At 42.7% G+C, this 19,348-nt stretch overlaps 1 protein-coding gene across 1 annotated transcript; it reads left to right on the top strand.

Moving 5' to 3' along the window:
• Positions 1-19,346, top strand: rasl10a (RAS-like, family 10, member A). Its single transcript, XM_039620524.1, has 3 exons — positions 1-1,373; positions 13,307-13,431; positions 17,330-19,346. The coding sequence occupies exons 1-3, from the start codon at positions 1,158-1,160 to the stop codon at positions 17,598-17,600; spliced, it is 612 nt and encodes a 203-aa protein (XP_039476458.1). The 5' UTR covers positions 1-1,157; the 3' UTR covers positions 17,601-19,346.
• Positions 19,347-19,348: the final 2 nt, after the last annotated feature.

Raw genomic sequence — 19,348 nt, 5'->3', positions numbered from 1 at the left:
TCAGTTATTCTGGGGAACCATAAATTGAATTGCGTTTATTCCTCAGCTTTGTCTGTGGTGTTCCGCTGTCAGCCTGCAGTGATTGATGGGACACATCCCGCCTCCCGTGGCCGGGGACCCTGTCCGGTCATAAGTCACCTCACAGGTATGATGTTCAGTCCTGCGCCGCCTCTCCGTGACCCTGGCGCGGAGATGATGTATAGTGTGTGTGGCCTCTTCCACAGCTATTTGTTTGCGGCGTATGGGAGCTCAAAGCTTTCGCACGCCTTGTGCACTACATGATCCTATTGGACGAGCGGGGCAGTGGATATTGCAAATGATGATGGAGAGAGAGAGGGGTGGAGAGGGAGAGGGAGGGAGGTGGAGAGCTCCTGTCTTTCCAACGGCAGACACGCAGCGCTCCTTGAGACTCCAGATGCCTTTACAGAATACGCGCCGCTGTTTGCTGTGCGAGTTGCCTCTCCTGTCTTAAATCGATCGTTGTGTTATCGAAAACCAGAAGATTATGGGGATCGCGTACAATGCGGGAACACGTGGAAAGCTTATGAGACGAGCGGCTGCGCGCCCGTCCTCATTGTGATGGAGGAGCGCGGTGGTGCATCGTTGGGGATGAGTGAGAGGTGCGGAGGAGATAATCAACGAAGACACTGAGAGCTCCTGTGCGTTTGAACAAGGTCATCGGAGCCCAGCCTTGGCAGGATTATGTCCATGTGGAGGCGGCAAGGGCGGACTTTTATGCTTCCTCTCCGGGGACGAGGTTACCTGGGGGTGTCCCCTGAAAACCAAGAGTTTCTCTCCTTGCGTTGGCTCACAGAGGCGGCGAAGAGCCCATCTATTGGTGGCTGAGCTGTATTTTTGACCATCTGCGTGTTTTGGAGATAAAAGTTTCCCCGCTCTGCTCGACGAGTGGGTGCTCTATTCTCCCACCGACTCTTCTATTGAACGCAGCTGAAGCCAGTTAAGGTGATTTAGTGGGTGCTGGTTAAAGGGGCAGCGGCGGCGGGTGGGCTGAATTCCACCAGAGAAACAGCAAGAAAAAAAAAGACAAAATAAAGAATTTTTTTTTTTTTTTAAAGCGGCGGCCAGCTGTGTTTCTGGACTACCACATCTGCCGTTGTTGTCGCTGCTGTCCATGGTGCTGAACTCGGGCTCCAGGAATGGTGGAGACGCTGAGTATCGCAGTGATCGGTGCTCCCGGAGTGGGGAAAACTTCTATAATCCGCCAGTTCATCTATAACGACTTCTCGGAGGTGTACACGCCGACCAGGACCAGATATGTGTACAGACCCTCCGTCATACTGAACGGGAACATGTACGAGCTGAAGATTTTGGACGTCCCGCCGATCTCCTCTTTTCCATCAAGCTCCAGTCAGGTATCACGTCTCTGTCTCGGGAACTTTATCAGAGGAGGATTTATACAAGCTTAGAGAGGAGGGGGGTCCATTCTCTGATTGAACCCGCATCTCATTTATTTAATCTCTGCTTAATCTTACAAGTGCCCGTCTGTTCACAGCCGCTAACATCCCTCAAAGGCAAAAACACCAATTTTATTTATTCCTCTTTCACTATCAGATGTCCCTAGTCTACTAGTTGCTATGGAGACCTGGCTGACTTAAAGCCTAAGAGCTTCACTTTGGCGTTTTTAAACTCTCTCTGTCTCTGTCTTTCAGCCCGTTTATGAAGACAATATGCAAACTTGCATATTGTTATGTGTTAATCGTAATATTTCTTCTACACACTTCTAAGAAACGGCAGTGCTGCTGCTGATGGTTGTGTTGATTCTGCAGCATTGTGCTTCAGGCATGGCCACAGCACCTGGTTAAAACTCCCTTTTTAAAAATAGAGCAGACTGCCCTTTTATTCCTGACCACAGGTCAGATGCCACCCCTCATTAGTTGGAGGCACATCTGGTCGCAGGATCATAGCAAGATGAAAAAGCACTGTGAATGTTACGGCTTTGCAGTCACTTTTTTGGAGCAGATTTTTAGTTTTCTTTATTTCTTGACAAGAATCGGAGGTTCTTGAAACAGTCCTCATGTGGCCATACTGAAAGCATTATTAGATCCTGTAACTTTTTTCACCCAGCCGCCTTACAGATCCTTTGTTAAACAGTCACAACCAAGGAGGAGGGGAACACTCAGACCCACAGAGGCTTCAAAACACCACAGACCTCTGAACCTCTGTTTTCAAAAACACAGCCAGTAAAAAATAAGAACAAAAAAACAGAACCAAGGATGTGGGAGAGCTGCTTCACCTGCTTCTCCAGCCTCCTCTAAACAGGGGCAGGGCGGCCTCTGTCCAGTAGTATCATGTGAACAAGAAGAGATGAGAGGAGAGGGGAGATCAAGAAAACACTGAGGTGCTTATCATGCAGTGCCAAACTATGTGATGGGTGATGAACTCTACAGCCCCGATTTTGTGTAAAAAATATATTTTTGTGAGGCTTCAACTGTCTGAATCAGTCTAGGTGATAATCTTTTAAATCCTCTTTGTGTTATTATTCCGCTTACCTTGTGTGAATCAGATGTATTAAGCATTGTTTTAGGTTTTTTTTTTGTTTGTTTTTTTACAAGAATGAGAAGTGCGTATTTTGGCCCTTGACACTTAGAGTGAAATCGCATTAAATCCTCTCTTTATTGGAAAGACATCAGCTCTCCGCTTTCCTTTCCCTCTTAGTGGCCAAATGTGGAGAGTAGGATTTGTTACAGCAGCTGAAATCCTTCCAATCTACACATGAGCATGTGAGAACTGCTTTAATATCGACTTAAAAATGTGACTCTACCCCTCGAGACAAATGATCCTCTTGTTAAAGTCCTCTTTATCATTTTTCCCAGCCCATTAAGTTGCTGAATATAGTGCTTCCCTCTCTCCGTATGCATGTGTGCGGTGGTTGAAACAGCGCATCCCACTGCAAGTCTCTGCTGACGTGAGGCATGTGTTTGACTCCTGTCCACTGTGACCTCATTGGAAAGACAGAAATCTCCAAGGTCACCACAGCAAAGCCATTGATTTGTTGCTGCTGACTGTTTCTCTCCTTCGCTCCCAGTCGGTGTCACAGATAGGCCTCCCAAGAACAGCTGTGGTTATCTACCGCCGGCGAAAGTGCCACTGAGAAAATGAGATCAGGCCAAGCAGGAGACAACAAAAGCACAACGAGAAAGAGAGACCTCCCAAAGTGCTGGTTTTCTGTGCGCTCACAAAACCACGGCGTTAACACAGAAAACATCTGACAGGCAGGCTGAGGGGCAGAGCAATCATCTTGTCAGGGTTATACACAGCTCCCCTACTAGATTTAACATTTCATTGGAAGGTGTTAGGAGTTCTGCAGAGTGCTTACGCTACAGATTCCTGCTGGGAAGGGACTGAGTTTTCCTTTTCCAGCTAAAGTGCTTTGAACCCCCATTAAGCAATAAGCTTGCAGGAGCAGCTGCAGGAACAGCAGACGAGGTGCATCTCATGAGTTCAAGTGTCTCAAAGGTTGAGTCACATTTGAGGGGTTTCCTCCTCATTTGATTGTCTTTGGTTCAACATTTCATGCTAATGTCAGAGTGGTTATGCAGGCTCTTTGTCAAAGGTATACCAGCAGAAAAATCCATTAGCTGAGTGCTGCCACAACATTTCCATCTGACAGATTTACGGTTACTCATTTGCTAAGGAACAACACCTGGAAGGCCTGCTGTGCTTTGTCCCGCTCGTTCTTGCTTCCTCTGGTGCTTCATCCTCTATTCGCAGCGAGAGACACGGGGCATTTTTGAGTCACTGCCCTCATCTGTGTTTAACCCCGCGACCACAGAAATGTAACGTGGGTCAGGGGCAGTTGGATGTAATGAGGGGTGAGTTGAGCCAGCACAAAGAATCCTGATTGAATTTTACTTGCTGAACACAGCAAATCAAATAAAAGCACACTTCCCTGTTAGAATACAGCTGGGGAATAAGAGAGGAACAAAGGAGAGAGGGGAGGGAGAGAGCGGGAATTTGTTTTGGTCAATTAGAAAGTTTAATGGACACCGTTGAAGCAGGGGTGACCAAATGAGGTTTTATATTGTCCTATAAAAATTGTGATGAATAAGCTGCAGAATAGAGTGAGTCAGTACGCCTCCGCGCTGATGTAGCTCGGCAATTTCTCATCAGTTCAGATTATTTTATAAGAACAGCAGTGGCGTTCCAGCAGGCGACTTGTGACCTCATTTCAACAACATACAGAGACATTTAAAAAAAAATCCTTTTTTAATGCTGGAGAGAGGCAAGATTTGTATCATTTTCCCGTGAAGCTGGGTTGGTGTAATGATTTGTTTGCTTTGTGGTGTGTGTGTCTGTTTCTGAGAGTATTGCATTGAGAGAGCATCTGTCCCGGTGTGTCAATAGGATGTGATGACAGATGGATTTAAGCGTGACAGAAGATTCAGCATGATTTTTTCTTGTTCTTTTCTTTTCACTTTCTCTTCTTTTCCCTTTTTGTTCTTGCCATAATGTATCTCCATGACTTCCTCCCACACAAAATGCTCCGTCTCCTGCTCTCTCTGGGCATTTTTCTCAGTTATCTCTGTCAATACTTTCATATATAACAGCGGGGAAACTATCGTATTTCACTCTTGCAGATGCAGCAAGAAAGATGTGTGGGTCTGTGAAGCGCACATATCGGTGAAGCGTTAAGTGCTGACAGGATCTGGAAGTCTTAGTGGTGCCTTTTAAAATGAAACTGAGCACAATTGCATTTAACCTGTTTTTGCTGATATATACACAAATATCATTATACTATCTGCAAAGGCACAGTTTTTGTAGTTTTCCCTGTGCACACCTTTACAGTTGATTTTAAATAAAACATCCAGAGGTGGTAGAAATGCAGAATTTTAGCCTTAATTCAAAGGGTTTAATGAAAATGTTGCATTAACAGTTCAGCAGTTACGGTTTATACACAGTCCCTCATTTTCAGTGGCTCACAATTAGTTCTACATTTGATTGACAAGCGGTTTCATGGCCAGGTGAGGCACGTTCACTTGTTATTTCATAATAAATGAAGCAGGTATAATATCTGAAGTGTTGAATTTGTATTTCATAGCTTTTCACCATAATTTCAAATATGAGTCTCAAATAGATGTCAGTGCAAGTGAAGGACATCGTCACTGAAACACCAAAATAATCCTCTCAGAGAGAGAGCAAAACTCCAGGATCGGTTAAATCAGCAATCTTTTGAATGCTCAGCAAAACCACAGAGGATGATTACAGAATTATTTCCATGGCTAAAAAAACAACTTTATAGCACCCAACAAAATTAAGGATACTCTCAAGGAGGTAGGAGTATTGTTATCGAGGACTATAATCAAGAAACACCTTCATGAATGGAAATACAGAGAATTTACAATAAGGTACAAACAGTTACACTGAGGAACAGGAAGGCCGGATTAGAATTTGACAGAAAACATCTATGTGATAAAAGATGAAACCAAGATTAACCTGTACTAACATAATAGAAGAAAAAAAGGTCTCGGGGTCTTGTGACCCGGGCCTGCTGGCTGTCCGGCATACAAGGTTAAAAACTAAAGGTGACAGAGCGTTTGTATCTGTGGCTCCCAGACTCTGGATCTCTCTACCATTGAGTTTGAGATCTGTGGACTCAGTCATTTCTTTTAAGAAGCAGTTAAAGACTTATCTTTATAAAATTGGTTTTGGTTGACATTGTTTGGATGATGTACAGGTCCTTCTCAAAAAATTAGCATATTGTGATAAAGTTCATTATTTCCTGTAATGTACTGATAAACATTAGACTTTCATATATTTTAGATTCATTACACACAACTGAAGTAGTTCAAGCCTTTCATTGTTTTAATATTGATGATTTTGGCATACATAACTCATGAAAACCCAAAATTCGATCTCAAAAAATTAGCATATTTCATCCGACCAATAAAAGAAAAGTGTTTTAATACAAAAAAAAGTCAACCTTCAAATAATTATGTTCAGTTATGCACTCAATACTTGGTCGGGAATCCTTTTGCAGAAATGACTGCTTCAGTGCGGCGTGGCATGGAGGCAATCAGCCTGTGGCACTGCTGAGGTGTTATGGAGGCCCAGGATGCTTCGATAGCGGCCTTAAGCTCATCCAGAGTGTTGGGTCTTGCGTCTCTCAACTTTCTCTTCACAATATCTCACAGATTCTCTATGGGGTTCAGGTCAGGAGAGTTGGCAGGCCAATTGAGCACAGTAATACCATGGTCAGTAAACCATCTTCATCTCCATAAAGCTTTTCAGCAGATGGAAGCATGAAGTGCTCCAAAATCTCCTGATAGCTAGCTGCATTGACCCTGCCCTTGATAAAACACAGTGGACCAACACCAGCAGCTGACATGGCACCCAGACCATCACTGACTGTGGGTACTTGACACTGGACTTCAGGCATTTTGGCATTTCCCTCTCCCAGTCTTCCTCCAGACTCTGGCACCTTGATTTCGAATGACATGCAAAAGTTGCTTTCATCCAAAAAAGTACTTTGGACCACTGAGCAACAGTCCAGTGCTGCTTCTCTGTAGCCCAGGTCAGGCGCTTCTGCCGCTGTTTCTGGTTCAAAAGTGGCTTGACCTGGGAAGGCGGCACCTGTAGCCCATTACCTGCACACGCCTGTACACGGTGGCTCTGGATGTTTCTACTCCAGACTCAGTCCACTTCTTCCGCAGGTCCCCCAAGGTCTGGAATTGGTCCTTCTCCACAATCTTCCTCAGGGTCTGGTCACCTCTTCTCGTTGTGCAGTGTTTTCTGCCACACTTTTTCCTTCCCACAGACTTCCCACTGAGGGGCCCTGAGGAGCACTCTGGGAACAGCCTATTCATTCAGGATTTCTTTCTGTGTCTTACCCTCTTGCTTGAGGGTGTCAATGATGGCCTTCTGGACAGCAGTCAGGTCGGCAGTCTTACCCATGATTGCGGTTTTGAGTAATGAACCAGGCTGGGAGTTTTTAAAAGCCTCAGCAATCTTTTGCAGGTGTTTAGAGTTAATTCGTTGATTCAGATGGTTAGGTTAATAGCCCGTTTAGAGAACCTTTTCATGATATGCTAATTTTTTGAGATAGGAATTTTGGGTTTTCATGAGTTATGTATGCCAAAATCATCAATATTAAAACAATGAAAGGCTTGAACTACTTCAGTTGTGTGTAATGAATCTAAAATATATGAAAGTCTAATGTTTATCAGTACATTACAGGAAATAATGAACTTTATCACAATATGCTAATTTTTTGAGAAGGACCTGTACGTTTTTAGCCTCCGTGAAGCACTTTGTGATTTAATCTTGAAAGGTGCTATATAAATACAATTTTACTTTAATTACTAATAGAAGAAAAAAGTATTGAGCATTAGAGAAAGGGTCATGATCCAAAGAATACCACGTAGAAACATATGGCTGGCAGGGGAACCAGGACACTTGTGTTTATTGGTGATGTGATCGCTGACTGAAGCTGCAGAATTAACTGTGAAGTGTACGGGGCTACACTCTCTGCTCAGATTCAGACAAATGCTACAAAACCCATCGGACCGAGCTTCACAGCACAAACGGAAAATGACCCAAAGCAAACTGTAAAAGCAACCGAGAGTTTGTCAAAGCAAAGAAATTAGATATCCTTGAATGGAAGTCTTCGCCTGATCTCAGCCCAGTAGAGCAGCTTTTCAGGTATTAAATACAAAACTCAGAGCAGAGATACTCACACACAAGCAGCAGCCAAAGGCAGCTGGAAAAAAGGCCTCAAGCAAAGAAAGACAGCATTTTGTGATGTCCATGGGTTCCAGACTTCAGGCTGCAAAGAATTAAACAAGCTGGCAACCCTTTTATTTGCACTTATATAAGAATATAATCAAATCCATTATGGTTGTGTACAGTAGTGTAAAACTGTGCCCAACAAAATATGGACCAGACAAGCCTTGTAGAGATGACAAGCTTGATCAGCAAAACACACCTTCATCGTCAGTGCTAATTACTGCCAAGTCAAATATGAATAAAATGCTGACATTTCACTCAACAAAGCTGAAGCAAAGATTCCTTGAATTGGCTCTTAGTACAGTTAGATTTAATTAATTGTTAAGTACTCGCAAGCCATATTATTTGTTCTAGTTCAGTGATTTGAAGTAGCCTAGCATTGCAGACAGCTAGCTAGCAACCAGTTGGTGTCCACCTCTCATTCAACTATTCCCTTAAAAATGCAAAGTTTAAGTGGTAATAACATCACAATTGGTGAGTTATATTAAAAATCACCTCTGGTACACTTTTTATGAACCTGTACTAATGTAGCACTTTTTCACTCAAAGCGCTTTCTTACTACAAGCCTCATTCATGCAACTGCAACGAGAACTTTAAACATTCACACTAGGGGTGGTGGTGTTTGTAGCTCAGTAAGGTTTGGAAAGGTTGGCGACTCCATACCTGGCTGCATGCCTAAGAATCATTGGGCATGTAGTTGAAGCCCGAGTTGCTCTCCAATGCGTGAGGAAATTGAACCACTGACCTCTTGATTAGTAGATAACCTGCTCCACCTCCTGAGACACAGTCCCCCCAAAGGAAGTGAAACATCAGCTACTGAGACTGTAAACCATTTTATTTAAAACTGTATTCATATTTCCATTGTACAGTTAGGCCTTTAAGGTGTGAGTCTATGCAGATTGGCTTGCTTTTCGAGGCAGCCTCAGTGGCCCTTCGAGTAACTGCACTTCAAGGTGCACTTCAACTGGTTTCATTTTTCAGCCATGGAGGTTGTGCCTCGGGTCAGATCCAGCAATTGGTCTTGACGTTAAGCTTCCAGCTCCTGGCTTTAGCTTATTAGTATTTAACAAAGTAGGCAATCTTCTCATCTTACTCTCTGGCAGCAAACATGCAAGGATATGTCTCAGTTTCCCAAATTATTCTAATTCTTGAGAATTTCCATTCTTGACCCCTCGCCAGCATCAACCAAAGTCTCCTTGTCACCTGAACACTGGAGACTTACAACAAAGGGCAATAAATGGTTTTGCTGGTCCAGGTCATTACTTTGAAAAGGGGACTTCCATCCCTAAGGGATGTAATGGATTTTAATTGCAAATCAACCAGCGTGACCTGTGTTTGACATATCTGTAATAGCTCAGCATCGGCCCCAGCCAGGTTACACCGGCCGCCCTCCTGCTCTGGATGGAGTATTGATCCATCGCAACCACTCATTACGTTTAAGCTGCCTCCACTAATATCAGAGTCATGGCGGCTTTGCCATAGCCTGCTGAAAACTGACCACGGCCCTGCAGTTGTCAGGGAAACACGCTCTGTTTGGGTCTTGAGGAGCAAAGGACGAGCTGCTCTTTTTCCACGCTGTGGTAAGGCGACCGACTGGAGGACACAGACAGTGGCACCACACTTCACAGTCACGCTCCCGCAAGCACATTCTCACATCCCGGCGAGCACACACAAATAAACATGCCCACACATGCCGTTTGCATTCATTTGGTTACTGCGTATCAGTGCGCTGCCTTTCCTTTACTGATCTGTTTTGGCCTGGGCCTCGTGTTTGGGGTTTGGAGAAGTAGTATTGCTGCTTCTGTGCCGGCTTCTCCTCCACATTTAAAAACAGGACTTGGACGACAAAGAGATACGAGATGAAAACACAAGCTGCTATTTTTAGCCCCGCGGGATGTGAGGCTGCAACCACAAGCCACCGTGCGCGCCTTACGTCGTCAGCTGCCTCAGTTATCATGAACTGTAATGACAGCGAACATCTCTGGTTTGTTCGGGAAACATATCTTGGACTGGAGCTGTACTGGACACTTTAGGGTATAAGATGGGATAGACTCCAGGAAGAAAATGAAATGATGGAAGAAATTAGAAATCATAAAGAAAAAAACGCTCTTGCTGAAAACACTGTGAAAGACCAGAGAAAAGGGCTGCACTTTACACCAGTTTTCACAACACATCGTCCCACTTACGCTTTTTACTTTTGATGGCAGTGATCTTATTGCCATCTCCGTGCCTGATTGGCTTCATTATCTTCCTGCTGATCTGTGAGGCTGTCTCTGCTCCTTGACACAAACACCCCCTCCAAAATGAATACAGGCAAAGTGTCCCTCACTGCGTTTTATCATTAGAACTTAGGCTGATCATCGCCTGTTCCCTCAGCCTCGCCTGTCACAAATTATCAGTTCATCTTCATTGTACAGATTAGCCGTACAGCATGTTTAATTTGAATGCAAATCCCCCCCAAACCTTGACAGCAGTGTAATTAATTTTTTTTTTCTATTCACGTTTCTATTTTAGGTTACACAAGCTGTGTAAGTGCTGGAAAAAGTGTAGAGTAAACACCACATGGAAAAAATGACTTAACGCTGTACAAAATACTGTAGCAAATCCATCAACATTGCACTGCTCCACTCCGGGGTCACATTAGATTGCATGGTAATTATAAGCATGCAAATTAAAATGGGGCCTGACAATCAGCACTTTGATATGTGAGTTTTCAAAGCAATATGGGCACAACAAGCACAGCTCCAAAGCAGCCAAATCATCATCAGAGCCCCGAGGTTCAGGTGCATCAGTCAAAAAGCATCAAATACATCAGAGCGGAATTTCACTGAAAATCATTGCAGCATAACATAATAAACAGCTTCAGGAGAGGCAGTGATCACATGGGAAATTGATTTGTATGTAAATTCTTTTAAAAATGTGTTCATAGGGATTTTAAAAAATGTTTTAAAAAAGAGCTCAGGAGTTAGGAGCAAATCGAACAGCAGCCACTGTGTGAAGTAAATCTACACTGAGTCTGTGGAAATCAGTGATCTTAACAATATAATATAAACTCACTGGCCATTTCATTAGGTATACCTTTTCAAGTGCTCTCAAATCTATCGGCCAATCACATGGGAGTGTGACTATGCATGAAAACATGTTCAAACCGAGCGTCGGATGGGGGAGAAAGGTGACTGAAGTGACTTTGAATGTGGCATGGTTGTTGCTGTCAGGGTAGTCTGAGTATCTCAGAAACTGCTGATCTACTGGGATCTCTGGGGTTTACAGAGAATGGTCAAAAAAAGAGAAACTACCCAGTGGGCTGCAGGTCTCTGGGTGAAAATCTCTTGTCAATGCCAGAGGTCAGAGCAGGTCAGATGCAGTGAAGAGTGAAAAGTGGGTTAGAAAAGTAAACTGTGTAGTAAAAGATCCACAGGGCGGAATGACAGTAAAGGTTTGACTTTTGCCACATTTCTGAGCTGAAGAAAACAAGGTTGGAGCTTAGAGTTTTAAAATTCAGCTGTTGTTCAAAGATGACACCAATAATCCAATTAGCTATTTTAAGTACCTCCAGCAGGAAGCTGATATCACTGCACTACCTGATGACACTTTTGAGCTTTGGGAAATATGCCGGTACTTTCCAAGCATGAGACAAGTCCAACTTCCTGAAAATCTTTGCTGGTGAATGTGCCAAAAATTGATTTCCGATGTTTATATTCATTTTTCCAAATGTATAATATCTTTGCTTATATTGGTAAATAGAATTTAGTCAACAGGATTTATGAAGGGGTTATATATAAAAGTATCTTTATGACATTATTTTACCTACACTCTTTAAAAGTTATATATTTTTAACATCAATGACACTTTTTAGCTGGAGAAATAAAGCATATATAAAAGTCACTTTCTACCTTGTGACAGGAACGTTATTTTATGGCTCAGAATGATTTGATGTCATTCATGAGAGATTGGTTTGACATGTGCTTCACAGATTATAGGCCAACAAGTCATTTACAACAGCTAAAATGTGGGTGACCATTTTTTGGCACAACACCAGAAACTTCAAAGTACTCACAGGAAAAGAGGTCTTGGGCCACATAAGCCCCTTTTAAGGCCACAACCTGTGCCGCTTTTCATTTCATTTAAAGGAATATAATAAACCTGAATGTGTTGACTGGTGAGCTCCAAATGTGGCAGAAAACAGATTTGGGTTTTTATACAGAGCCCAGCTTTCCACGCTTCCAGCATTCATGTTAAGCCAAGCTAAGCAGTTTCTAGTTCCAGCTTCAAAGTCATTATTAGTCATTCTCATCCCCAGCTACTAAACTGTATTTCCCCAGATGTTAGACTACATTTGAAAGATCCTCATCACACTGTTGTCTAAAGTGCTGCCGTGCCGTTTGTGCATGACAGCAGTCTGCATCTAACAAGAACGACCCTGTTTATTGCAAAGTTAATTTCCAATGTTTGTCTGTTAAATTATATTAAATTGGATTGAATTATGTTTTGCTGAACTGAACTGAGGCGGTCTCACAGAGTCTAGGCCCTTCATTAGCAGTGTGTGGGAACACCAGAGGTTATGTCTGCTCATCCCTTGATCCGCTGTTGCCTTTTTCATCTTTTCAACATTCTCCCAGGCCCGCGATTGTGTTCTCATTTCCTTCCCTCAGTATATGTTTTTTCCCCAGCCCCTGAACTTCCTCTATTTGCCTCTCCCTCTTTTATCAGATCAAATGTTTATACATTAATTTCATGCTGTTACAGGCAGTAGGTCGGCAGTGGTGAGCTTGTGACGGCTGAGTGATACACAGTTGGATAGAGGGATGGTTCCTCACGTTTCTATTAAAACTAATGGCCCTCAGTAAGGTGCAAATAGACCCACCTGCACTGTGTGCTTTGATTACATTTTGAATTATGCTTTGAAAACCATTAGCATCAACAAAATGTTGCTTTTTGCTTCCTCTCCTGACAGAAGGCTGTGTTTTCTTTTCCCCAGCCTCCGTCTTTGTCCTTGAACAGCGTGCAGTGTTTTACTGCGGGGTGGTCATCGTGTTTTATGACTTTGTTCAAAGCTGTAAGACTCCCAGAACCATGCCTGCTCGAGGAATTCATAGACTGCAAAAAGGAAGCAAACTGCAACAGAGCAAAGTTCTGTTACATAAAGAGGAAAAAAAAAATTAACCGAGGCTGATGGGATTATCGTTAGTCTTTTAATCTGTCATGAATCAAAGTATTGGATTTAAATTTCTCTTTGATGATGACGATGGTGGCAAAGTCATCAGTTTGTCCTGAAGGGGAAATTAATGTCCGCACCCAATTTCACAAGAACGTATTCATGAGCTGATGAGCCATTTCACTCAGAACCACAAATAACCTCATCGTGACATTTGAGGAAATGTCAGACTTTGACAAAGCCATTAGGACACACTGCCTGGGAACCGTACACGTCTGCAAAGTCTTCCATCTAATACGTCAGCATACCTGAGAGACCATGTCAGTTCTTAAGCTTGACTAAAACGGGTCTTGGACGTACTCATATGTTTGCATATTTATGTGTTTCTCTACATATCTGTCCTTTCAGGAATGGCTGGATTTGCGCTGCAGAGGTGTTCGTAATGCAAACGCATACATCCTGGTGTATGACATCTGCTGCGTGGAGAGCTTTGAATACGTCAAAATGATCCGACAGCAGATAGTAGAGAACAGGTATGGTCACACACACTCTCTGCTGACAACGCAGATGCTGAACATATGGTCCCACATCCAAAAGCTTCAAACCAGGACTGTCAAACTCATTGGACGTCATGCATCACATACATACAGCCTGCTTTGATCTAGTGGGCCAGACCAGTGAAACTACATGATTAATGGATAAAATTACAGAAGAATGTATAGTGGTAGTTCTTTTATCAGACTCTCCTTCGATTTTAAAATATTAAGCTTTTGTTAATTCACAAAACAGAGAAGATTTTCCGGTAAATTAATAATTTATCTATTGGGGGGGGGGTCTTTATCCATTGGAAATTCTTCATCCTGGGCCTTATGTTTGACACCCGTGCTTTAAACCCTATATTTAATTGAAAACTGAACCACGATGACGCTGTCAAGACTCACAGGCATTACTGTTTTCTAATAAAAAAAATCTAGGACAAGGGACAACAAAAGACCAGAAAAATTACGTAATGCTGGAAAAAAACGCTGTTGGAACATCTCAGAGCTAATTAGGTTAATTAGCAACAGGTCAGTAACATAAAAGCGCATCCCACAGAGGCTGAGCCTTTCAGAACTGAGAATGAAGAGGACGATGGGTTTACCACCCTTTATTTTAAAATAAATAAATACATAAGAATAATGTTTAGAACATAAAAATTACAAAGAGTTTGGGGGCTTTTATCATCAAAGTACAAAATACCAAAAATTAAAGGCCCAGAGAAATCACTGCATGGGAAAATGTGAAAAAGAAAGTTTTAGCTTGTAGAGCCACCTTTAGCAGCAATAACGTAAAGTCATAGTTTTCTGCGTGATTTTCGCAGGCTCTCACTTTGTTATAGAGGAATTTTGCTCCACTCTTCTTTACAGCTTTGCTTCAGTTCATTGAGGTTTGTGAGCATTAGCTCTGTTAAGAGTCCACCACAGCAGTTCAATCAGGTTGAGGTCTACGCTTTGCCTGGAACATTGCAGCACTTTGTCTCTTTTGTTTTTCAGACATTCTGTTGTAAATTTGCTGCTTTGCTCCGGATCGTTGTCCTGTTGCATGGCCCAATTCCAGGCAAGCTTTAGCTGTTGGAAGACGGCATCTAGAATACTTTTCTACTGAATACTGAGTCATTGATTGCAAGGTAAAACAAGCCCAAGGAGTCACTTGACGGTTGTACTAACTGGAATTTGTCAAGGTTTCCCTGAGCACTGCACAGTCTGACCTTGGAGTGAAATTGGTGGGACATACACTCCTGGAAAGACTGTGACATTGTCTTAACAAACAGCTAAATTTGACTAGCAGCACCTGGCTGCTTCTCACCATCTTAATTCCAGTGGAAGCAGTAATGATGTTTAGTTTTTCACAGAAATTCTAGTGTAGTCGAGTCATGCATAGGATTGGACTATTCAGATTGTTATTAGTGCACAGCTTAAAAACCCAACATCCATACTGTAATTGTATTGAAGATCATTAGTGCACATGCCATAAGTAACTTACACCTTTGAAGGCTCCATATGCACGTTTTGGAGCAACGTGTGCTGCCATCCAGAGGGGGTGTTTCTCAGGAAAGGCCTTGTTTATTTCATAAAGACCACTTGTATTATGACAGCATGGCTGCATAGAAAGATAGAGGCAACAAAGTATTAAACATGCTCCTGTCTCAACTTTTTAAAAAATATGTTGCTGAAATCAAATTCAATGCAAAAAACTAATTTCAACAATTCACGTGTTGTTTTTGTGCTGTTTTCATTTGAATATAAGTTTGAATGATTTGCATTTCATTTTTAACTAAATGTAATACAACAATCCTGCTTTTTTTGTTAAACCAGGGTTTGTACAACAGCTGACACGCAGCTTGTTAACCTTCACTGATCATTTGTAATGAAATCACCCGTCTGAAGACAGCACACAATTTCACAGCCTGTCACAAAGCTGTACAATTACATGATGGTGACAGTGATTTTTAGGCTGCTTGTGGTGGCATCTTTCAATTTAGCGCGCACACTCATCGTGATGACAGTTCACTGTCTGATGACATTTGATTCTTGTGTGATGCCTAAACCCACACTAGTAATTTAAAGGCTATTCTTGGGACAGCCGTACATTTAGTGTACAGAAGGCCCACAGATAACATACAGTAAATGCTTCCTGGATTTGCTTTGCACCTGCTGCATATATGGGGCCAGAAATCCCTCGCTCTCCAGTCGTCAGCTGCATGCATATATTTACATATAGAAAGGTGCATTGGATGGCTTCATTTGTTTGCCATGTTGTACAACACCAAACTGCCTCTCCACAGTTGATGCCCACTTTCTCACAGCTCTGAACGTGTAACCACGAATGTTTATGATCGAAGACAGAAACCCATTATCCCCAGCAACTATGGAAGAAATTGTGAATGTGAGAGGAATAGACAACAGGGGGAAAATGTGCAATCATGGAGAGTCTAACATCAGACTGGAGAAGGAAAGGAAAGGAAGGGGAGGAGAAGGGGGCAGATACAGTAAGAGGAATCATGAATAATCGAGTTTTGGAGGGCTCTTTTTACTCTGTGTGTCAGCTGTCGAAAAAAAAAAAAAGTCTATTGTTGAAATGTTCCTCAGAAATCTTTTATTATTCTGGTTCCCACTAGCGAGGAGCCTACCTTCAGTTCAGTGAGGCTTGTGACAGTGTTGTGTCCTTCCATCACTCCTATCGCCCCCCCCTCCGTTCTCATGAAGGGATGCACGCACACCACCTCCCACATTCAGTGCACCTCATTGTGCACAAGTAGTCAAGCCCGAGCAGATATGCAAGGAGATATTTTTAAGGCTGTTATGTGAGCACAACCTGTGAAAAGGAGAAAAGTGAGATGATTGCTGCGATGTGGTTGTTCAGCTCCCAAGTTTTGAGAACTTCGCCTCGGGGCTTGAAAATTGCACCGCTCATCTCTCTCAGGCTGCATCGCTTTCTCTTCGGCGAGCCATTTTGTCCATCTGTCGAGGCAGACGTGCAAATATGCAAAAGTATGCAAAAGTCTTTGTCATACAAAAAAAGCCTTCATTCGTTCTGAGAGAAAGAGCTAAGTTGTTAAGGCAGCTGTTTAAACAGTTTATACACTTGTCTTTTCTAGATGTTCTAACTGAGTTCAACATCGGTTGTTACAGCTTTTCCTAAATAGTTTATATTCTAAGGCTTTATTCGAAGGCCCAATGACCTTGCCTCCTAAATAAGCAGCAAAATTAATATTATTGTTATCATCAACATTTCATTTTACTGTACACTCCTGCAGCTTAATTTCCCACACTGCTTCACTAAACTTCTTTTCATTTAAACACTTCTAAACCATCACTAATCACGGTTAATTGAGGTTGACTTGACGAGGTGCTGTATGTTTTTCATTAGTGCTGCAGGACTAATCTTTATATTTGCAGGTCTTACCTTTAATATCTGCACGTCCTTTACAGAGAAGATAACTGTCAGTATGACAAGAGGGGCACCTAGGTTGTTAGTGTAACATATTGGGGATTTTTATATATTAGAGTAGTTTTGTAATATAGTTTATTATTTATTATTGGTACTTTAACTTGTTCGTTACTGTCTTCGCGCAACTGTGACCACATAATTTCCATTGGGATTAATAAAGTATTCTGATTCTGCTTCTGAGTTAGAATTTTATAACACATCCCTCCGGCTTGCCGTACATTTTCCCACTCAATAATGCTGTAAAGCCCTCACTGCAGCATGCGGTGGGAGGCCCCTTGAGCCTGTGAGTTTTAATCCTCCAGTCCACCCCCTCACACCTCGGAAGGAAGGGAAAACTATGCAGAGACAACAGCTGTGACAAACACCAACACGATGGCTTTGCTGGGTTTAAAAAATAAATAAATAAATAACATAACCTTCTCTTTTCTCATACTCCTGCAGGGAAGGTAGCAGCAGCGAGGTGCCAATCCTGGTGGTGGGTAACAAGAGAGATCTGCAGCGTCAGCGCTTCATGCCTCGCAGGGCCGTGTCGGTTCTGGTGAAGAAGACATGGAAGTGCGGTTATGTGGAATGCTCTGCCAAGTTTAACTGGCACGTAGTCCTGCTCTTCAAAGAGCTGCTGGGGATTGCTGTGGCACGGGGGATGCGCCAGAACCACACCTCCATTCGGTTGCAGGGGGCGCTACAGAGGAATCGCTGCACCATCATGTGACCCTCAGAGCTCCCTCCACCCCTGCCAACTCAGGAGTGGAGCGGCAGCGGAGAGAAGGACTTTCTATCAAAATGGCTGGGAAAAATAACCCCGTGGCCTCCTGCTTTACTGAGCTGATTTTTCTTAATGAGGTTTATTAGACTAGTGCGCTGTAAAAGACACTCAAATTACACACATGGTCATCCAACCACTTCCTAGTCAACTGTGTAGAAACAAGCAAGGAAATGGGAAAAAGAAAGCAGGTGACAAACAATACAAAAAGCATAGCACAGATATGTTTCTCACATCAGCTGGACAGGTCAACATTTCAGGCTGCGCTTCCCAATATGAAAGGTCTGTCGCTGGGCCTGACAGGGCGGAAGCTGTGTTTATGAGAGTCAAAACGGACAGGCAGCAATATCATCCAGTCTTCCTTTTGAATTTGCCACACTCTGTAAGGTCAAAAGCAGAAGCTCACATCTAACATCACTGGATTTATTTGGGATTTGTGCACGAGACCAACAGGCCAAAAGATGGAAACGATAAAAAGTGAGAGTGCTCATTTTCTGCGCCAGTTATCTCAAAATGTACATAGATAGATATGGTTAGGTGGTGTTTAATTTTAGATTCTGAGAAGTAGCCTGCATTTTTGTTCTCTCCCCCGTCCCCTATTAGAATCTTGGCCGACAGTAAAAGCTGCTTGTTCACAGAAAGGCTGTTTTAAGGTTGTCTTGCAGCAGAAAATGCTGCAGTCCCTTATCATGATGTACTGTAGGACGTAAATCTGCTCCCTCCCCTCACTCAGTCTCTGTTTCTGATGAATACATTAAATCCAGGGAACGGGGAACCTGCAGGAGGCTCCGGAGCCTGAAACAAGAACCTGTGCATGGAGCGTGTGTGTGTGTGTCTGTGTGTGTGAGAGAGAGAGAGAAAGAGATGGAGAGAGGGAGAGGCAGGTTTATAGTTGACATTCAGGCAAGCAAAGGACAGACGCGGCAAGATAACAGGCAGATGTTGAAGCACTGGATTAGAAAGGAGCAATAAACACACACAGGGATGTCCAGACTGACTATATGTGCCACATTATTATATTAAAAATGCCTCGCCACACACAGTCAATGTAATCCACTTGCGCTCCAGCAGAAATACACACGCAGAGCTTGGTGGCTTCCATATCAATATGTGAATACTATCTAATTGGTCATATCGTGAAATTAACAGCAACTCTTTTCATTTGATTAGGCCGAGGTATGTGAATATGCCAGCACTGAAAGCAAGCAGATCTATTGTATATACACGATTGATTCATAGACTAATTGAGTTGCATGCTTTTGTTGGTAGAGCCAACGGGTCAGGGTTTAATTGCACTGATGTGAAAATGTGATACTGTGTTTAATTTTTGTAATACATGGTTTTTTGACGCTGTAATGAGCAACTGAGTGGAGTGAATGTGGTCGTTTTTCACCGGCATGTGAGAGCACAAGCTCACGATACTCTACCAAGGTGTATTGTTGAACCCTTCAGTCAGGCCAAATGGCTGTGTTAGATTTTTTGTTTGTTTGTTTGTTTGTTTTTCTAGTTGAAAAAAAAAAGGAAATATGTAGCAGAGATAAACTAGAAAGCAACTGCGTGTAGCATGAGTTCTCATCATTTCGTTTGTGTGCATTTTCAAATAAAAAGGGCTACTGTTTTTTATCACATACATTACTTGTGTTGTGTTATTTTTACGGTGTCAGTACTGTAAGTCATTTTGTTTGGCTTTTGGTTGT

The sequence above is a fragment of the Oreochromis aureus genome, linkage group 12, assembly GCF_013358895.1.
Source record: "Oreochromis aureus strain Israel breed Guangdong linkage group 12, ZZ_aureus, whole genome shotgun sequence".
NCBI classification, from domain to species: domain Eukaryota; kingdom Metazoa; phylum Chordata; class Actinopteri; order Cichliformes; family Cichlidae; genus Oreochromis; species Oreochromis aureus.
Note: the sequence above shows the minus strand (reverse complement) of the source record. Positions and strands in the feature narration are given on the sequence as shown.

Bases quoted from the DNA above. Each gene is read 5' to 3' on its own strand.
- rasl10a (XM_039620524.1), top strand. From the start codon at position 1,158: ATGGTGGAGACGCTGAGTATCGCAGTGATCGGTGCTCCCGGAGTGGGG. The intron at 1,374-13,306 runs GTATCACGTCTC...CTGTCCTTTCAG, and splicing joins TTCCATCAAGCTCCAGTCAG to GAATGGCTGGATTTGCGCTG. The intron at 13,432-17,329 runs GTATGGTCACAC...ATACTCCTGCAG, and splicing joins CAGCAGATAGTAGAGAACAG to GGAAGGTAGCAGCAGCGAGG.